Source organism: Sminthopsis crassicaudata, chromosome 5, assembly GCF_048593235.1.
Source record: "Sminthopsis crassicaudata isolate SCR6 chromosome 5, ASM4859323v1, whole genome shotgun sequence".
Lineage (NCBI taxonomy): Eukaryota > Metazoa > Chordata > Mammalia > Dasyuromorphia > Dasyuridae > Sminthopsis > Sminthopsis crassicaudata.
This window is the reverse complement of record NC_133621.1, coordinates 184321687-184343961: the sequence shown is the minus strand read 5'-3', so window position 1 is coordinate 184343961 and position 22275 is coordinate 184321687. Positions and strand designations below refer to the sequence as shown.

General features: G+C 35.8%; 1 protein-coding gene across 5 annotated transcripts; it reads right to left on the bottom strand.

Moving 5' to 3' along the window:
- Positions 1-1580: 1580 nt before the first annotated feature.
- C3AR1 (complement C3a receptor 1) lies at positions 1581-21926 on the bottom strand. 5 transcript variants are annotated; one of them, XM_074268973.1, is made up of 2 exons: positions 21616-21926; positions 1581-6317 (listed from the first exon to the last, which is right to left on the bottom strand). In XM_074268973.1, the coding sequence occupies exon 2, from the start codon at positions 6305-6307 to the stop codon at positions 4832-4834; it is 1476 nt and encodes a 491-aa protein (XP_074125074.1). In that variant the 5' UTR covers positions 6308-6317; positions 21616-21926; the 3' UTR covers positions 1581-4831. The 5 variants fall into 5 exon arrangements, 2 of the variants coding, with proteins under 2 accessions (XP_074125074.1, XP_074125072.1); XM_074268971.1 differs by lacking the exon at positions 21616-21926 and adding an exon at positions 12259-12395; XR_012482467.1 differs by lacking the exon at positions 1581-6317 and adding an exon at positions 18068-20469 and having other exon boundaries at positions 21616-21831.
- Positions 21927-22275: the final 349 nt, after the last annotated feature.

Below are 22275 nucleotides of genomic sequence, written 5' to 3'. Positions count from 1 at the left end.
AAAACTTCCAAGTGGTTTCACATCCACAATCTTTTCCAGATTCTCAACCATATCCAGAGAGTACATAGGATAAATACAGCTCTAATTAATTCACTGTTTGAATTTGTTTAGTTCCACAGCTGCTCCTCTTTGAGTAAGCAAAGGAGTTTTCAAAATCAGTGTAAACTATAAAGGATCTGAAAACATGCTAATAGTAGTCTTGTCAGAGGGGCTATGAGAAGAAAAGGCATCAGTGTGGAAGTATTCAACTCAAGAAGTGAAACTATCCATTTCTATTGATCCAGAAATCCTCCTACTGGACACATACCCCCAAGGATGTCGAAGATTGATGAAAAAAAATCCAATATATACCAATATATTCATAATAGCACTCTTGTGTGGTGGCAAAAACAAACATAAAAACTGGAAACTGCTTTTTAAAAAATTTTATGTATTTATTTATTTAAAAAAATTTATTTATAAATTTTTTCCACAGTATATATGCATGAGTAATTTTTTTATAATATTATCCCTTGTATTCATTTTTCCAAATTTCCCCCTCCCTCCCTCTACTCCCTCCCCAGATGACAGGCAATCCCATACATTTTACATGTGTTACAGTATAACCTAGATACAATATATGTGTGTCAATCCCATTTTCTTGTTGCACATTAAGTATTAGATTCCGAAGGTATAGGTAACCTGGGTAGATAGACAGTAGTGCTAACAATTTACATTCACTTCCCAGTGTTCCTTCTCTGGGTGTAGTTGTTTCTGTCCATCATTGATCAACTGGAAGTGAGTTAAATCTTCTTTATGTTGAAGATTTCCACTTCCATCAGAATACATCTTCATATAGCATTGAAGTGTATAGTGATCTTCTGGTTCTATTCATTTCACTCAGCATCAGTTGATGTAAGTCTCTCCAAGCCTCTCTGTATTCCTCCTGCTGGTCATTTCTTACAGAGCAACAATATTCCATAACCTTCATATACCATAATTTACCCAACCATTCTCCAACTGATGGACATCCATTCATTTTCCAGTTTCTAGCTACAACAAAAAGAGCTGCCACAAACATTTTGGCACATACAGGTCCCTTTCCCCTCCTCAGTATTTCTTTGGGATATAAGCCCAGTAGTAGCACTGCTGGATCAAAGGGTATGCACAGTTTGATAACTTTTTAGGCATAATTCCAGATTGCTCTCCAGAATGGTTGGATTCTTTCACAACTCCACCAACAATGCATCAGTGTCAAAACTGGAAACTGCTTACCCCAAATTGGAGAATGGCTATTAAAAAACTATAACATGAATCTGAAGGCAGAATCTATTTCCATTGTACCTTTGCATCCGACACTACTGACATATAATGGGTACAACAAATACATGTTTGATTCAGAGAAAAAAGTGAAGATACTTATGTACAGGTTATCCCCAAAGTCTTAGTATGGTTTTAAGCTTTAGTAGCTTAGTAGTCTAGGTAGTTTATAAAAATTAAAAAAAAAACAACACTTGTCACAGCTGTCTTGATTGAGAGCTCAAAGTATAAGAGCTCTTTGATCTCAAAGGTGAGATGAATGAGGCAGGAGACTCATAATGTGTGAAAAGAGCTCCAGTTTATTATGCCGTATAGCATTGGGAGAAAGAGGGGAAAATTTGGAACACAAGTTTTTGCAGGGGTCAATGTTGAAAAATTATCCTTCCATGTGTTTTGAAAATTAAAAGCTCTAATAAAAAAAATTTAGCCTTAGTTTAGTTAAGAAGTCATGCCCCAGTAAAACTGTCTTGGCAGACAGACTAATCCAGGTTGAGGGTAAATTGAGAGTTCTCAAACCTGCCAGCAAGTTAGGGGAATGCCTACCCTAAGCCTACCCTACCCCTGTTGGGATGTGCAGCTAAGAATAATTTGTTCCAATGGCCATGATGGAGCTTGCCCAGACATCAAAGATCATCATTCGTCATTTTTGACTCTTGCCTCTCACTGGACTTCCATAATTCTGAAAAAGAGTGAGACTGATGACTTTGCATAATCTTGCCTCATTCAAATTCAATCACATACAAATTATCAGCCTGTGATGTCATTGGTCCTCTTCAAGAAGGATATGAAGCACAAACAATACTTATCTTAGTATACTTAAATTTTAGTAGCTTAAAACTACACTAAGACTTTTGGGACATCTTGTATAAACTAATGTAAACCAAAGTAAGCAGAATTACTAAAAGGTGTTTGAATTTTGAGTTGTTGAAAAACCAATGAAAGTCCTGGAGAACTAATAATTAAAGATAATAATTCCCCTCACCTGACTTCTTGAAATAGAAAAAAAGGAGACTATTGGACAGGATATTGTCAGATATAGTCACTACAATCGATTGACATAGAGGAATACTCAGTTATGGGTTTAGGAAGTTGAAATGACTTCAAAATAAAGGCAAAAGAATAGGATAAAATGTTATTTTAAATTTAATAAAACAATTTAAAAAATTATATTATTTAGAGATATATCAATGCTCTATATACTCAATACATACTCAATAAATATTTGCCAGTTTGCTTATTGGCTAAACTCTATAGACAGTAGCTCCTAGGGCATATGCATTGTGGTCTGCCCCAGTTGTATTCTAATATCACCCTTTATCTTCAAGGATTTCCAAAATATCTTTTTTTCCAAGACATAATAAGTACATCCACAATTCATTTTTACTAAAGCAGAGTAAATTGAATTAAATTGTAGTAAGGAGAGGATTTCGTTTAAAACAAAGGACTTTGAAATAGCAAGAGATTGTAGACTACAGGAGTCTAGGAATTTTTGACTAGGTCAGGACTTGCAGCCAGTCCAGCATTGATATCTGAAGAAGCAAAAAGTGATCAACTTTCCAACTTTTGGACTGACATTCTCCCTCCTCCCCCATTAATTGGTTTATTTATTTTAATACATATTGTTTTATGAATTATGTTGGGAGAGAAAAATCAGACCAAAAAGGTAAAACCATGGGAAAGATAAAAAAACAAAAACAAAAAACAAAAACAAAAACAAAAAAACAAGAAAAAAGAAGTGTTGATTTACATGCATTCTCCTTTGTTCTTTCTCTGGTTATAGATAACATTTTCTGTCCAAAGTCTATCCAGATTCCTTTGGATCACTGAACTACTGAGAAGAACCAAGTCTTTCATAGCTGATCATCACACATTCTTGCTGTTATTGTGCACAATGTATTCCTGGTTCTTCTTGTTTTGTTCAGTATCAGTTCATGTAAATCTTTTCAGGTCTTACTATAATCAGCTTGTTCATTTTTTATAGAACAATAATATTCCATTACCTTCAATTATTCCCCAATTGATGGGCATCTATTCCTTTTCCAATTTTTTGCTACCACAAAAAAGAGCTGCTACAAACATTTTTGCACATGTGGGTCTTTTTCACTCTTATGATTTTGGAGTGACATTTTCGATCCAATCTAGCAGTAGCTGGGCTCCTTAGTCAAGCTTCCTTAGGATATGAATTGATAGGATTTGTATTATGTAGAAACTGTGTTTTAAAAAAAAAACACTGCTAAGTTTATGCCCTCAGAGTGAAGTGGTATGGTAAGAGTGTGTCTCCCCAAAGTGTTGGGGGGAGAGATGGTTGTACTTTTGTTCTTGCTCTATCTTTGAAAGCTTAAAAAAAGCTTTTGTAAAAGCTAAAAAAATTGGCAAGAATAGTTAAACATTAAAATAGATTTTTAAAAATCAGACTGTCATATATTTTAGTTGGCCTATAGAGCTTACCCTTCACCATCTCTTACCAATAAGTCTTTCATTCTGGTTCTTATGTATTAAATAAACTTAAGCATCATATTTACCTAAATTTTGGAGTTGAAAATGAAATCTTTCAGTACATTTCTTGTAATAATGAGGAAATTGGGGGCTTAAGTGACTTGTCTAATGTCATGCAGTCCTGTTCAAGTATAGGGATTGTTAAGGATCAGGTTCAACCAGATTGGCAGGTATCTTAAGTTCAGAAGACTTTCTCAATTTACAGAAATTGCTGTAGCAGGGGAAGGACATTCAGTACAGAGAAGGGATGTTCACCAGGTTATTATTTTAACTCATAAGCATAGTTCTGCTTGTGATAGTGTTAGGAATGTTATTGATCTATGGGCAGAAACCTGAAAGAGAGATACCAAGTCCTTATGTTCTGGATGTATTTATACTCAGGAAATTCTTATGTACTTATTGAGGAAATTCCCTCCATTAGTAAAATCTGGATTCCCTGAGCCAGTTAAATTTCAAAATTAAACTAATCTTGATTCAGAACAATTCCAAGAGACTTGTGATAGAGAAAGCCATCTGCATCCCGAGAGAGGACTCTGGGGACTGAATGTGGATCACAAATAGTATTTTCACTTTTTTATTGTTGTTTGCTTATATTTTGTTTTCTTTCTTATTTTTTCCCTTTTTGTTCTGATTTTTCTTGTGTAGCACAATAAATGTAGAGATAATGTTTAGAAGAATTGCATATGTTTAACCTATATTGGATTACTTGCTATTTAGGGGAGGGGTGGGGAGGAAGGGAAGGAGAAAAATTTGGAAAACAAGGATTTGTAAAGGTGAATGTTGAAAACTATCTTTGCAAAGGCTATTATTAAAAACAAACAAAAAAAAAACAAACAAAAAACAAAAAACTAAACTAACCTCTATAGGCTAGGTCCTTAGGACCCAGGTGCTCTAATATCTGGAATGACTTCTCATGATTCCCCCTGATCATCCAGTTCTATCCCAAATCTCCTGGTCACCATGATATCTTCTACTTGAAAACAAACCCTAGGACATAGCCTTATTGGGGTTTTATAGTTTCACTATTCCCATCTTCTCACACAGCTGTGCTGACAATGTCTTGAGTCAGGGAGGTTTTGTTCTGGGGACAACTAGAAGAATTCATGGGATCTTCACTGAAAGCAGCCTCCAGAATGCCCTGTATGGACTGCTGTGCTTTTTGCCTAAAATCTTTTCCCATGAAAGCATAGAGCAGGGGATTAAGGCAGCTATTGGCAGATGCCAGTGCAATGGAGAGGTTGTCCAGTGCTATCACTGCCTTTCCAAGTGGGGTATATGGAGATGCTAACAGTGACAGAACCCCAATAATATGATATGGAATCCAGCAGACAAAAAAGGTGATGACTACCACTATAGCCACTTTCAGGGTTTTGCCCCTAGATTTAGCCAAGTGACTTCTGTTTAAACGAAAAATGATGAGGGTGTAACAGACCACCATAATGACGAAGGGCAGAAGGAAGCCTATCACCAGTCTTGTGACTGTGATGGCCACCAAGGTTGCTGACAGTTGGTTCTCATTGAAATCATATTCATAGACAAAATCCAAGAAATTTTCTGTCACTTCTAAAGGATTGCTAGAAGTCCAGGGTAAAGCTCTTACATTGTCATCAGAATTTCTCAGTGTATCAGTACTAGAATCATTGTTGGTAAATTCAGGTAAAACAGGAGGAATTGTAGGTGATTCATCATGAAGTTTCTCTGGCAGTTCTGATAAATCAGGAAAGGGATGATGATTATGTAAGTTAACTGAACTCACAGTGAGTGTGTCTCCAGAATGACCTCTGCTGACTTTAGTATGGAAGAAAACACCAGAAGTTCCTGTTGTATCAGTGGTGGGAGAAAGCCAAGGAGAAGCATCCCTCCTGGAAGATGAGGGATCCAAGGTATCTTCCATCTCACCAGTCAACTCAAACATAGAGAAGTTGTCACGTGAGCCTTCTTCTACCAGGCTAGGACTAAAGTAAACATAATCTGGCGCACTGTGCTCCTCAAAGTTGTAGGCACACACAGTGCAGTTGTTCTCAGTAAAGGTTTCCCGGTACAAAAATACAGGTGTGCACATGGCAAAAGCCAGGACCCAGATCCCTGCACAGAAGGTGAAGGCCATCTTTACAGTGCGATGATTCTGGCACCATACTGGCCACAGCACCACAGCACAACGGTCAAGACTGATGGCCGTAAGTAGGAAGACACTGGCAAACATGTTGAGGATGATGATGGAAGGGATGAGCTTGCATAAGAGCCAGCCATAGGGCCAGTGCCCTTGGAGGACTAAGTGAATGAGGGAGAAGGGCACAGAGACAACACAGAAGAGGTCAGCCACGGTGAGATGGAGGAACCATACTGTATTCACTGTACGCTTCATCTTCAATCCAATCACCCAAAATACCAACCCATTGCCTGGCAGCCCCAACAAGAAAGTGAAGCTGAAGATGGCTATGGAAGTCATCACCTGGGGCTCCCTCAAGGGCTGGGGAATCAAATCAGATGAACTGCTGTTGGTAAGAGGCATTGTGCAAATTCTGCAAAAGAAGCATAAAAAATGCAAATTTTAGTCATACTTCCTCACCAATTTCTAGTTCTTATACAGATTTCTTGTCCTTTACAAATCATTGGTGTGTCTCAAGGTATCTGTTTGGGACCATCTTCTTTTCTCTACATTTTCTCTTGGTGAGATCATCTGCTCCTAGAGTTTTCACTCCCAAATCTATATATCCAGTCTTAACACTGAGTCTTCCTCTCAATCTAATCTCAGTTGTCTAGTATGCAAATATCATAAAGTGTCATGACAAACCACCCTTTGACATCATTAAGCTAATGACAGCTCATCATCTTAATGTTTCTACTTTTTAATCAAGAACTCTGAAGGTTTTCTGATCACATCCTTGCATCTTTCCATCATTGCCTATTCACCACCTCTCCTAAACTTCTTCATCTTCACCATGATTTCCAATCATGTTCTCCATTGTCTCATCCAATTAATTTACTCATTCTGTGGTTTCTTTTCCTTCTTTTTATATATTGAATATATATAACAGATATTAGTAACTTCAACTATGCACCCTCAGCTAGAACTGAATTCCTTCCTCTCTGTCCTATGTCTACTTTTCCCAACTCCAACCATCCACGTTTTTTATCCCTACCCGTGTGATACTGAGTCTTTCTAGAAAATTTAAATTTATTACATCTAATTACAATTGGGTCCTCACTGATACTTGACGATCCATTTATTTTTCTTGATTTGCTATCATATCAGCTATTATAAAACCTCTCTTTTCAAATCTCCCACACCACTTCCACTTGACTCCCTCTTAGCAGAAGACTTTACTTCCTATTTTACAGAAAACCACAACTCAAAATGCTTATTGGTCATTCTCCATTCTCCTTTCCATTGCTCAAGGCTCTAATGAAGCCTTGCTAAGGCTATTTTTATCACCTATGACCATGATTTCATCCCTTCCTTTTTCTGTTGGAAGTTTGCCCCTTTGATCATTGCATCTTTTTTCTGTACTTTGCTATTGGTTCTTTCCCTGCTTCATATCTCTTCCACCCTTAAAAAATATTCAGTGGACCTTGCCAACGCCTCAAATTGTCATTATAGTTCTCTTTCAAATCCAAACTCCTAAGAAAGCATTGTTTATACTAACTACTAACTACTATACTAACCACTAACTACTCTAATATATATTCTCCTACTCTAACTTCTATCACACTGCTCTTTTGGTTGTTTTCCTACCTAATTACTACTTAATTTTGTAGGCCATATTATGATTATCTTCTACCTCACTAAGTGTAGAGGTCCTTAAAGATACTATTTTGGGGGCCTTTCTCTTTTTTCTCTAGATGCATGGTCTTTTTATCTACTCTTACAAGTTCAATGCTCACTTCTGTGGAGCTGATTCAAAAATCTATGTGTCCAACTCCAATCTTGCTCTTGAATTCCAGTCCTATATTATCAATTGCTTGTTAGACATCTCCAAATGGATGTCATTTCAAATTCAACATGTTCAAAATGGAAATCATTGTATTTCCCACCAAACCCATGTCCCCCCATTTCTATTGACAGAATTACCTTTCTTCCAGTTACCTATATTCATAACTTCTTGACAGAAATTATCCTTTCTTTTTTTCTCAATACTCATGTTTCATCAGTTGCCAATTTTTATGTATTCTATCTTTAACATTGTTCTTATTTATTCCTTGTCTCTACTTATACTATAACCATCTTAGTCCAGATTCTCATCATCTTTTCATACAGCTGCAAAACTGATGTTTCAAAAACACAGATTTGTCCCTGATGCCCTTTTACTCAAAATTTTTCAATCGTTCCTCATTCCTTAGTGAAAAATACAAATCTCCAAATTTGACATTTTATCTCTTTGTGCCTTTGCATAAGTGATGACCTTTATCTGGAACACTGTTTTTTTTTTTTTTTTCCTCACTTTTGCTTCTTGAAATCTCTACCTACCTTTAAAGAACAATTCAGGTATTATCTTTTATTTAAAAATTAATTTTATAATTATAAATTTTTTTGACAGTATAAATGCATGAGTAATTTTTTTTATAACATTATCCCTTGTATTCATTTTTCCAAATTTTCCCCTCCCTCCCTCTACTCCCTCCCCTAGATGACAGGCAATCCCATACATTTTCAGGTATTTTCTCTTAATGAAATGTTTCTTGATTCTCTAGTTACTAACACCCCTACCCTCCTCAAATTGTATTATACAGTGGAATGCAAATTACTTGAGATAAGCAGTGGGGGAGGGAAAGAAAGGCAATTTTTATTTTAGGAAAAGGCAGTAAAATCATACTCTTAAAAAACTTAAATCTTAAAAATCATGTAGTTATTATAATATATAGGATGATCTTAAAATCTCATTATAAATGAAGATTTCCCTCCATTGATGTTTTGTGATCCTACATATTCAATATCATTATGCAGTTGATTATTGAACAAATATCTTCAGCTCTGACTTCTAACCAAGGTTCAGTCTTGTCTTTATAACCATGTATTAATATTGTTACTTCTCTTGCTTGCTATCTACTTGCTCAAACTCAACACATTTAAAACAAAATCATATTTCCCCTCAAATTCACTCATGCAGCTGGTTTTTTTTCTCTGAACATTACTACCATTATTCTAATTCAGATTTTAGACCTTGATGACTTTTTTCCCTTCATCTTCAATCATTCTCCAAATCCTGTCAATTTTCATTTGCCACTTTTCAGTTCCAAGACTACCATTCTAGGTCAAGCCATGGTCACCAATTTCACATCAATAACCTTCTAATTATTCTCTGAATATTGGGGAATGTGTAACATTCAGCTATAGTATGTGTGACAATACACTGTTAAGCTTAATCTATAATATTAACATTTTCTCCATCACTTTTGAAAATTTAGACAAGCAGCAAAACAATAGAGTCCAAATTTGTAATATTTGCCAATTTCTAAGGTGTAAATACACAGAAAATTTAACAACCAGCTCTAACACGATAGTTGGAACTCCTGAGGCATATCTTTGTCTAATTACTGTGAGCACTAATGCTAGATTGGTCTTCCCATAGTGTTTTTGATCATAACATTCCCTCAGTCAATAAAGCTTTGGTAAATCCCCATTGCCTTCTAAAGTCCAAGCTCCTTTGATATTTAAAACACATCATAATCTGACTACTACTTGTCTTTCCAGACTTTGTTTATTATGTGGATACATTAGATAAATCATTATTCATTGTGTGCTTTTCTCTTTCTGCATACATACATAATATAGATATTTCTCTCTCTCAGAATATGTGTATCTATATATATGCTTATCTATCTATACCTATATGTGTATCTATGGATAGTCTACATCTGTATCTATATTTATATTTTATGTATTTTTAATCTATATCTATATCTATCTATCTATCTATCTATTGGTATATCTATCTATCTATCTCTATTTTATATCTATAACTGTGTCTTTTTTTTCTGTCTTTACCTCTATTTGTATTTCTTTACTGTGCTTTCTACATCTCTTCCTTATTCGTATTTAAAGGAGGATGTTATGGTTTAGTGGGAAGAGTCAATGAATGTTTAATCAGAAGGATAGTTTGAATCCTGATTCTCCCACTTAATACCAAGTCACTGAGTCTCTCTAAGTCTTAGTAATTCCATCTGTAGAATAGGGATAATAATATAAAAGTTATCTCTCTCACAGAATTATCATGAGGGACCAATAAAATATTATGTGTAAAGTATTTTGAAAACCTTAAAGAAAAATCAGCTATTATGATTATTACTTGTTTTTCAAGTGTTGCATCAAATGCTAACTGTTCCATGAAGCTATTCTTTTCCTAGAAGTGAACATTCCCTATTCCTAACTCCCTTTTTTTTTCTTTATGTGACTTTCAAGTACATAGATTTTAAGTAAAAGGGACCCTTATGATCAACTAATTCAGCTCTTTTATTTTCCAGGCCTAGAGAGATAAATGATATTTTCAAAGTCACTCAGATAGTAAGCAGTAGAGATGGGATTTGATTCCAAATCCTTGGACCCTCAAACTAATATTTTTTCCCCTATATCATACTATCTCTTTGACGCCAATCACATATTGCTTAATATTACAATCAATTGTATAGCTTCCTTTTGACTCCTTCTTGATTCTAAGTCCTATGGGGTTAATAACTGTGCCATTCATTTTTATATTTCCATAGTTCTGGTATTGTGTTATACCTGCAGTAATTCTCAGTAAATATTTATTGAATAAATGCTTCAATTTTTCTTGAATTAAAAAAAAAACTTTTTTTTTTTTGGCTCTCTTAAGGTCCTTGAGTTACAACATAAGCCCATTTCCATAGCCTCTTTGCTGCCTCAACAAGTTTTAAGATGCTGCTTCATCAAGTTTCCCTTTGTTCCTTTCTTCTCTTTTTTTTTTAGTTCCTTATTTTAATCTAGTATGTCAACATAATTTTTTCCTTTATTAGATATTCTATTGCTATAAATTGCTATATTTTGCTATAAATTGAAAACATGTCTGTGTTGGCAAATGTTGACCCCCAAGATTTGACCCTAATTATTAGCAAACCTGATGGGCTACTGAGTCAAGAAGTTCATGGACAAAGAAATATGGAGTGCCCTTTCACTTAAAACCTAGGATTCTGTGAGTGACATAAAGATCCTATCTGAAGTTCAATGATTCTCTAATTCTGTCTCATTGTTCTGCTTACTCAGCTCTGAGTTTCACTAATGTTTCTTCTACCCTAAAATACATGTACTCATAGTCCCACAAAGAATTAAAGAAAAAGTAGATTAGAAATATAAGAGCAGAAAAGGATTATTGGGATTTAGGGATAGTAAGAATCTCGGGAGACCTCTAGTTTGATTTTCCCTCATTTTATAGATGAGGGGCTAGGATTCTAGGAGCCCAGAGAACTAAAAAAGAGAGGATGAGCCCTGTCAGTGAAGGGCTTGTTCATTTCTTCAATGCTTCAGCTATTAAAATTTTTGTTTCAGGTATAGGGAGACATTAAGTGACTTGCCCAGAAAGACAAGTAAGAATCACAGATAAGCAGGACAGCTTTGGAAGCAACATATTTAATTTATTACATTACTTTTAAAGAAAAGCAAGATCTATATAAAAGAGATTTGTAGTTTCATTTATGACCTCTTTGTGAGCTACTATGTATATCATAGTGCATATTTTAAATGATGTTTATTAAATTTAGAGTTTTGTAAATGATAGGGGGTAGAGAAAAAAGGAAAGGAAAGCAATTAACTGACTTTAGTCAAAATAAAACAATTAGGACTGGAGAAGCAGAAGAATTTGAGTTATGTGAAAAAATCTTCCTTTAATAAAAGAAAATTTTTATGAGTCAGAATTAAAAAAACAAGTATTTAAACATTAGACCCAATTAATTTATACATATCTATATTTTACTTTGGTGGGTAGAGAGAAGAGGCTAGAAAGTACATTTATGGTATAGTTCCTTTGAAGAATTTAGCAATTTTGAATATGTAAATTTTATTTTTTTACCTGGTAACTAAAAAGTGAATAAAAACCTAAAACCCATTTTCTCCATTGTCTGGAACAAAGCAGCATTGATGAGAGAAAAATAAAGTAAGGTATACATTGATTGAATGAGAGGAAATGGGTAGTGGGGAAAAAAACCAGAAAATAAAAAAGAGAACTCTCACAAGAGAGGAGCAATGTTTAAAGGAAGATTATAGACTATTAAAGAGCTGGGAGAAGAGAACAACAATGAGCACTTGAACATGCTGAATAGAGGCAGAGATATAAGAGAGATACAGCATTCCCAGGATAAATTGATTAAGAAAAAAAGACATCTCAGGAGTTTATGGAAGAAGATGATTGGCGGTGATGGGATTCAAGGAGAGAAAGGGAAAAATAAATGGATATTGAAAGAAAAACATAAGGTAAAGGAAAGACTCAAAGAGATGAATCTAAGTTTACTTACCGAAGGACAGTAGTTTGTATGTAGTTGGAAGCAAGATTCAATCTAAATCTGAAGTCCTTGCCACATCCTTCTCTGGCTCTCATCAGAAGAGAGTATATATTTGGGAACTTTGTTTTTTCTTCTTGGAGCAATATTTCGTGTGTGTGTGTGTGTGTGTGTGTGTGTGTGTGTGTGTGTGTGTGTGTGTTTAAAGGAAACATCTCTGTCCTCTTAGCTGTTGTAATAGGTAGGGCCAATGAATCATGTCCAAATTTTGCAATTTTGTAAAGATAAGAGAGGTGGAAGGAGAAGTTGTTAGAGGAAGGTTTAAGTGTGGTAGTAATGGAGAAGAGGGATAAAGGTTTAGAGAGAAAGGGAATAAGTTTTGTTTTGTACACATTTTATTTAAAGATAAATAAATAAGTAAATAAGTAAAATAAGTAAATAAGTAAATAAGTAAAAAAGTAAATAAGGTAAAAAGAAAAAAAATTCTTGAGAACTATATCTCTTATGAGTATATGAGAGTGCAGGTGTAATTTGATTTTATTGTGATAATATAAAAAAGAAACTAGGGGATTGTACTGGAAAAAAAGGAAAATGGAGGTAAAATGAGGGAAATTACATTTCATGAAGAGACAATGAAGATCTATTTTAATTGAGGGAAAGAGGAGAGAGGGATGAACATTGTGTGAATCTTATTCTCATCAGATTTGGCTCAAAGAGAGAATATCAGACCTATTTAGCTTCTCAGAGAAACTTGTTTTACCCAATAGGTAAGTGAGAGGGTAAAGAGGAAAGGAAAGAAGGAGGCTAATATAAGGGAAAACAAAAATATTAGGGAAAAGGTATAAGAAAGCAGGAGGAGCTAAAAAGGGGAGGGCTATCTGAGGGAAGTATTGGTCAGAAGCAAAATACTAGGGAGGAGGAAAAGATGGAAAGGAAAGAGAAAAGCATAACTTGGAGTAAATAAGATGGTAGGAAATATAGAACTAGTCATTTTAACTGTGAATGTGAATGGGATGAACTCTCCCATAAAATGGAAGCGGATAGCAGACTGGATTAAGGATCAGAATCCTATAATACAGGAAACACATTTAAAGCAGAGTGATACATACAGAATAAAGGGAAAAGGCTGGAGCAGAATCTAGTATGCTTCAGGTGAGAAAAAAAAACAGAGGTAGCAATCTTGATCTCAGATCAAGTAAAGGCAAAAATTGGTCTAATTAAAAGAAATAAAGAAAGAAACCATATCTTGCCAATGGGTACCATAGATAATGAAGTCATATCAATACTAAACATATGTACCAAATGGTATAGCATCCAAATTCCTAGAGGAGAATTTAAGGGAGCTTCAAGAAGAGATAGACAGCAAACTATACAGTGTGGGATCTCAACCTTGCTCTCTCAGTACTAGATAAATAGAACCAAAAAAAAAAAAAGAAGTTAAGAGGTAAATAGAATTTTAGAAAAATTAGGTATGATAGATATTTAGAGAAAATTGAATGGAGACAGAAAGGAGTATACTTTTTTTCTTGGTGGTTCAAGAAACCTATATAAAAATTGACTATATATTAAGATATAACCCCCCCAAATTAAATGCAGAAAGGCAGCAATAATAAATGCAAGTGTTTCAAATCATGATGAAACAAGAATCACATGTAATAAAGAGCCAGGGAAAAATAGGCCAAAAATTAATTGGAAATTAAATAATCTGATACTAAGGAATGAGTGGGTAAAACAATAAATCATAGACACAATCAATAATTTCATCTAAGAGAATGACAATAATGAGACAATGAGACAACATACCAAAATTTATGGGATGCAGCTAAAACAGTTCTTAGAGGAAGTTTTATATCTCTAGATGCTTACTTGCATAAAATAGAGAAAGAGAAGATTAATGAATTAGACACTAAGAAAGCTAGGAAAAAGAACAACCCCCAAGTAAATGTTAAGGACCATGCCTAAATGGGAAGGGGTGTTCAATTCTTCATACAGCTAAGAGGTATTAAGTGTCTGAGGCCAGATTTAAATTCAGATCCTTCTGACTTCAGAGCTGGTGCTCTACCCACTATGCCACTTAGCTGCCCCCAGGTCTAATCTTTTTGAAAAATATCAAGTGCTCATGGGTAGGCTAAGCTAATATAACAAAAATGACAATACTACCTAAATTAATTTACTTATTCAGTGCTATACCAATCAAACTCTGAAGAAATTACTTCACAGACCTAGAAAAAATTCATCTGGAAGAACAAAAGGTCAAGAATTTCAAGGGAATTAATGCAATAAAATACAAATAAAGGCAATCTAGTTGTATCAGACCTAAAACTATACTATAATGCAGCAGTTATCAAAACCATTTGGAACTGGCTAAAAAATAGAGTAGTCAATCAGTGGAATAGGTTAGGATCACAGGACAAAATAGGCAATAACTATAGCAATCTAGTGTTTGACAAACCTAAAGACCTCAGCTTTGGGAATAAGAACTCACTATTTGACAAAAACTGCTGAGAAAATTGGAAATTAGTGTGGCAGAAATTGGGCATTGACTCACACCTAATACCCTATACCAAGATAAGATAGAAATGGGTTCATGATTTAGACATAAAGAACAATATTATAAGTAAATTAGAAGAACAAAGGATAATTCACCTCTCAGATCTGTGGAGAAGGAAGGAATCTGTGGCCAAAATGAACTTGAGTACATTATTGAATGCAAACTGGATAATTTTGATTATATTAAGTAAAAAAAAATTTTGTACAAACAAAACCAATACAGACAAAAATAGTAGAGAAAAAAGTTTTACATTCAAGGTTTCTGATAAAGGCCTCATTTCTAAAATATATAGAGAATTGACTCAAATTTATAAGAATTATAAGAAAATTATCTATGTATATACTTGAAAATAAAAAGCTTTAATTTAAAAAAATATTTACTGGACATCCTGTATGAGATGTCTGAAAGACATTTGAAGATGTAAGATCAGAGGACAGTAGAGAAGTTGGGAGACGATAGGTAAATTTGAAAATCATGAATATAGAGATGGAAATTAAATTTATGTGAGCTAATGAAGTCACCAAGTACTTGTGGTCCCTTGTAGAACATAACTCAAGCCAGGAGAGTAGTAAACACTTCTCTTTACATCATACCACCTTAGAAATACTGAAGACTTACAGATCCCCAGAAATATCTCTGAAAATAGCTGCACAAAATCCCTAAAGCTTGGGACAATATGTCCTCCACCCTGGAAGGAAAGCCCTACTTAAGAAAGAGTAAAGTCAAGGAATAGACTGGGGAAATGAACTATAATATAGAGGATAATGCCATCCTCCCAATTGCTCAGCTTTCCACCTTCAACTCACTTATACATACCATAAATCACTTTTTAAATATCTCCTGAATGTGTCCCCTTCTCTCCTTTACACTGCCATTACTCTACAAAGTGCAGGCTCTCATGACTTCATGGCTGGAGTATTGGAATAGGCTACTGATGGATCTGCCTGCTTCAAGCTCCAATGCATTCTCAATGCAGCTACCAAAGTGATTTTTTTTTCTGAGGCAATTGGGGTTAAGTGACTTGCCCAGGGTCACACAGCTAGGAAGAATTTGAACTCAGGTGCTTCTGAATTCAGGGCTGGCACTCTATCTACTGTGCCATCTAGCTGCTTCCCAAAAGTGATTTTCTTAAAAGTCAGCTTTGACCATGTCAAATGCCCCCTCCTTCCCAATCTCTTCCCTTCCCCCCTAATAAACTCCAGTGACTCCTTATTGCTTCTGGGATCTAATACAAGATGTTCTATTTGGCATTCAAATTTCTTCATATAGTAATCCCTTCTTGTCTTTCCAATGTTCTTAAACTTTACTTCTCACCATATAGTCTGATCCTATGACACAGACCTCCTGGATGCTGCAGGAACAAGACACTCCATCTCTTGGCTCCTGGCAGTTTTTCTGGCTGTCCCCAATTCTTAGAAAACTCTTCCTTCTCTATTCTGACTATACTGGCTTCCCTGGCTTCCTTTAAATCTCAGTGCAATTCCCACCTTTTACAGAAAGCCTTTCCCAATCCCTTTTAATTCTAATGCCTCCTCTTTGTTAAAAATTTCCTATTTAATAAAATAACATAAATACTCAATATGAATATAGAAATCTGTCTTACCCTGCAGGAAAATAGGAGGGGAATGGGATATGGGAAAGGGGGCATGGGTGACAAAAGAGAGGGCATATGTGGGAGGGAGTGGTCAATAGCAAAACACATTTGAGGAAGGACAGAGTAAAGAGAGAGAGAATAAATGGGGGAAAAAAGTAATTGTAAAAAAATTTCAAAGCACGTTTCTCTGATGGAATTTTATTGTTCTCTGGGAAATGATAAATAGGAGGCTCTCAGGAAAAAAAAAACTTGGAAAATCCTCTGTGAACCAAGTGAAATGTATTGTACACAAAGTAATAACAATGTTCTGGGATGACCAGCTGTAAATGACTTTGTTTTTCTCAACAGACAATTACTCTGAGGGACTTATGAAAAGAAATCCTATCCATACCCAAAGAAGAAACTGATCAAGATTCAATACAGATAGAAGCATTCTTTATTCTGTTTGGCTCTCTTCCTTAGTTCCAGAAGACTGCTGAATACCCCCCTCTGTCAAATAAGACTGGAAGGTACTTATTCTAGTTTCTCTATTTTTTTTTAATTAAAATTTTTCAACTAACAAAAATCTTCCATTTCTCCCTTTCCTCATGGGAGAAAGAAAGAAAGCAAAATATAAACATGTACAGTCAAGCAAAATAAAATTCCAGCATTAGCTATTTTTAAAAAAAGTTTCATAAAAGTAAGCTGAGCAGTTGAAACCTGGCCATGGCAAAACGTCCCAATTCTGAAAGTTAAGCTGGAAATACTGCTGATGGTAAAGAAATTTAATGGATTCTCACTGCTCAGAACTCAGAACTCCACAGGGACTAGAGGCAGAGCGTAGGATAAAAGTATGGCTAGGCCACAGAGTCCATCAGAAATGAAATAAGAGATACAAATGATATAATTAACGAAATATATAAACTAAAGGAAAGAATTGGGAAGAGATTAAATAGCTTAGTCAAGTAATAGTGGAATAATAATAATAATAATAACAAAGTAATAAATAATTAGAATGGGCCAAACAGAAACCCATGTAATTAGAAGAAATTGTAAGGTAAAAAATAATTGATCTAGAAGCAGATCAAAGATAATCTAAGAATTATCAGACTATCTAAAATCTTGAATAATTTTAAAAATATTTCAAGAAATCCTAAATGAAAATGTATGATATACAACCTACCCAATAAATCTCAGAGATCTCTCAAAATGTAAAGAGAAAGTTTATTTGTTTCTATGAGAAGTGGACTGTTGTGGGTCTGCTTCCCTGCAGCTTCACTGGAAACTGAAAGTTTCTTACTGTGCGCTTCACGCTATCACCAACCTTCGGCCGTCTCCGGCCCCGCTCCGGAGACAGGAGCGGGGAATAAGCAAACAGAGAGCCAACATGTAGCAGAGCTGTTCTTTATTGTCTGCTCCCCAAAATGTCTCCCCGTGCTGCCGCTGGCTATTCCTCTTATAGAGGTTCTTCTCGGACCCTCCCCAAAACCTCCCATCGTGGGCGGGGCCAGCTCCTTTAGCAATGCCTAGCCGTTTTTCTCCTTATATGGCCAGGCAACTCATAGTTCCACGCATCTACTGACACGTAGCTCTATTAGTCGACCCGGAACCACATCCTGGAGATGACTGACATTAGGGCGGCTCCCTTCTGCACAGGGGGATCAGTTCCAGGCCCATTACAATTCCCCCTTTTTGTTTAATACGAGGGTAGTGGTTCAAAATTCAAGATCTTTCTCTTACGGCTAACACAGCTCGGAGTGACAAAGGCGAAGACAAAGCACCAAGAATGACAGTATCAAAAATATATGACAATAAACTCATTGACCAGCGGTCAGTTACAATTCCCCTTTTTTGTTTAAAGCATAGGACGCCTTCATTTCAATCAAAATTTTGAATTACAGCAAACACAACTCGAAATAACAAAGGGAGGATACAGAGCATCAATAATAACAGCAGGAAAGCAACAGCTCCTGTTGCCAATGCATGATATCATTGAAATTAACATTTTTCCACCAATTAATAAAATCATGTTCTTTTCGTTCCCAATCATCTTCAAATGTTATAGTAGCATTTTGCATAGCTAACAATATTTTATCTAAAGCGGCAAGTTCAGAAGTAGCATTTGTCATAAAAGTAGCATTTTTCAGAATAATTTCAAGATCATTATACAGAGAAGAATTAAATGGAATAGGAGTTACACATAAAGGATAATATTTATAGTGACATTGCATTCTCATATATCTCAACATCAATGCCTGTTGATATACAACAATTTGCATTACATCAGATAACTGTGAGATTTTATTTAACATTATCCGATCCAAACTTTCTTGGTGCCTCCAAGCAGCATTGTTTTTTATCATAAATTGTTGTAGACTCACAACTAAAAAAGCTACCTCCTGTTGAATTTGATATATTTGCATTTCCTCTATCACATTAAGAGCCAAATTAACCAATGATATAGCTGTATCAAAAGAACTGTCTCATTTCATTCTAGTCAATTTTCTTATCATGTCTATAGACAAAGAAGGATTTTTACCAAAAAATTATTTAAGGGTTTGGCACATACATCTGTGCAGGTGAGGGGTACGGAAGGGCCTCCCTAGTTGACTCATTCCGTATCGTCTGTATCTTGACAGTTCTTTATTAATTGTCTATGCCCAGGGAGGGAGCCACTCTTCTCTGGAGCACAAACATCTCTAGGAATGGCTAGTTCCTAGCATCTAGTGTCAAAAATATACAGAGTTCATGGAACGGTCAAGTTCCCATAATTTGGAAGCTGAGGCCTGTTAGAGTTGAGTGAGCTTATAATCCTAATATGAAATTTTAAATTTCTTAATCATTTGGACTTAAGATCACGAAAATAATAAGAGGACTGAGCTAGTGGGGTGAAATTAGAGTAAATTAATTTCATTTTCCAATACATATGACAATTACACATATATAATTACAAAAAGAACAATAATAATAATATGGGTATGGCTAAACTATTAAAATAAATGGTAGCGCTACCTGATCTAAATAAGAAATCATACCAATGGTGGTTAGTATCTGATGTCACTAAATGAGAGGCCTCGATAAGTTGTCCTGCAGCTATAAGAGTCTGTATTTGATGTTCATTTAATGCGCTCTGATTAGACTCTAATAGTTTCTTCATAACTTAAGATCTGTTTAGGATATCCATATATCTGAAGTAAAGCAAAGTAATTAGGTAAGACAAAAGGTAACACATGAAATTAACACATAACAGCCCATATCTTAACTTGACAATACACAATAGTTCCAGTACACCAAAAAAAAAGTACACATAGCATTTTCAGGTCATTGTTTTTCCATGCTTCTGGTAAATTAAACATATAATCCCACATTGCAACAATCTCTGAGCACTTTCTTTTTGTATCTAGGTATACATATTTTGTAAAGAGCATTTGGTCCACTTAAATAATTTACTAATATTTCCAGTAAAACCCAAACTAGTAATAATACTATCATCAAAAATCTGTAGAAATTGGCCTTGATATTATAATGTATTTTGGTGGAGTAGGATCGTCGTGGGCAACTATTGAGCATTTACAGTCAAAGCCTGAGAAACAGCTTGTCCAGCACTGCACAGTCTGCTGGCCAAGGTCTCAAGGTCTATTGAATTAACTATACCCAAACCAGTTCCAGCACCACCAAATAAAGTGTCATACCAGGTTCTTTTCTTTCTAACACAATTCATCAGAGGAGGAAAAGTTACATTATTGGTACAAGTTTTAGGAACTCTTATGATTGATGGAGGATGTTTTGTAGGAGGGGGAGGTGTCAGTAATAGATATTTTATCTAATAGTGAGGTTTCAATACCACTATCAAGATTTTACATGCACAGTTTATCAGTTGCTTTTCAATGTTTGTCTCAGCTTGTTCTCTGCATTCAGTTGGGAAGTCCACACCCTCAGAGTCCACTCTCTTTCCTATGTAGCACTGATGTATCTGGATCTGGAACAGTCCTTTCCAGCTCAGGGTCAGCTTGTCCTCCTTCCATGTCCTAACCAGGACCCCGTCTCCAAGCTTAAACTCATGCACTGTTGAAACCCTAAGGGAGGAGTCTGAGCAATAAGCCTGTTTAGTTGTAAAGTTTTCAGATGTTAAAGTAAAGACATAACATATTTCCTTAAAAACAAATCCTTGGTTTCAAATATTGGATACAAGGAAGAATTTTGAATCCCTTTAAACCAGTTTGCTTTCTTCAACCAGAAACAGCTGCAGCTTCCTATTGCTGCTCTACCCCTGCAAAAATACATTCCATCTCAGTCACCTCTCCGTGACTACCTTTTCCAACAAGTTCCTTCTTTTCCCCACTGATTTCTTCTTGAAATCATTTGCTCCCACTAATTCTCTCCTCCCAATGCCTACTTGCTCAAACTTTCTCTGACATACTTTAAACACTTCCAAATCAATAACTCTTCTGACTAGATGCTTCATTTAAACTATTAATTGCTTTTGTAAATCAATCTCTCTTGTCCCTTTTCTTTAATCACCTTTTTTTTTAAACTTTAAACTTCAAGATTCATAAAACCCATAATGATAAGAAATTACCCAATGTTTCAGAAGCAAACCAAATAGTTTTTTTTTTTTTTCTTTCTTCTGCCTGAGTGCTTCAAGGCCACTAGTAAGAAGCTTCCCAGGCGGTACTAAGCAGATAAGATTGTATTGCCGTTACTCCTCTTTAGCAGACTTTGAAAATCTGCTTTTCAGAGAAAACTTCCCCACCAGTTTAAAATAGTCAAGTTTTTTCTTTTGTTTTACTTACAAATTGGTACAACAGGTTAAAAAGTTTAAAATCACAAACAATTTTTAAGACCAATACATTTTGAACCACTCTGAAAGAATTACTATTCTGAATGAATTTCAATTTCCACAATTCACCCTGTTATTTTTCTAAGCCTGTAACACAGAGGCTGAATTCTTATCTCTTATGAGCTTGCTAACTTTTAACACAGAACAAAAAATTCAAAGCAGACAAACATACACAGACAGACACAGAGCTCTATTTTTTCTATCCAGGCTCTGCATGCTTTTAAGTTAAGATCCACTCCATTCTTTTTACGGAGTTTATATAGCTATGAAGCATATACTCCTGAATCTGTTGGCTCGATATGGGCTTTAACTATTTTTTGTCCCATGCCTCATCTAACTGCGTCTAAGCAGTCAGGCTGTTTGCTTCTTCTTGATTCTAAAAATCAAGGAGTGCGTCTTTCTACTTACCTTTCCTTGTTCCAGCAAATACACTGCCCAGGTCCCTGTTCAAGGCGCCACTTGTTGTGGGTCTGCTTCCCTGCAGCTTCACTGGAAACTGAAAGTTTCTTACCCCCGCTATCACCAGCCTTCGGCCGTCTCCGGCCCCGCTCCGGAGACAGGAGCGGGGAATAAGCAAACAGAGAGCCAACATGTAGCAGAGCTGTTCTTTATTGTCTGCTCCCCAAAATGTCTCCCCGAGCTGCCGCTGGCTATTCCTCTTATAGAGGTTCTTCTCGGACCCTCCCCGAAACCTCCCATCGTGGGCGAGGCCAGCTCCTTTAGCAATGCCTAGCCATTTTTCTCCTTATATGGCCAGGCAACTCATAGTTCCACGCATCTACTGACACGTAGCTCTATTAGTCAACCCAGAACCACATCCTGGAGATGACTGACATTAGGGCGGCTCCCTTCCGCACAGGGGGATCAGTTCCAGGCCCATTACAGTGGACAATCACTTTCACCATAGAGAGTGGGGTATGTGTGTGAAAGTGAGGCACTCAGCACAGGCAGTAGGGCCAATATATATATGTTCCCTGATACAACATTAACCTCTCCTGCTGGATCATCCTCATTGGCTGAGAATGTGAACTTGCATTCTAAGCATGAAAATTACAGCAAATGGGGAAG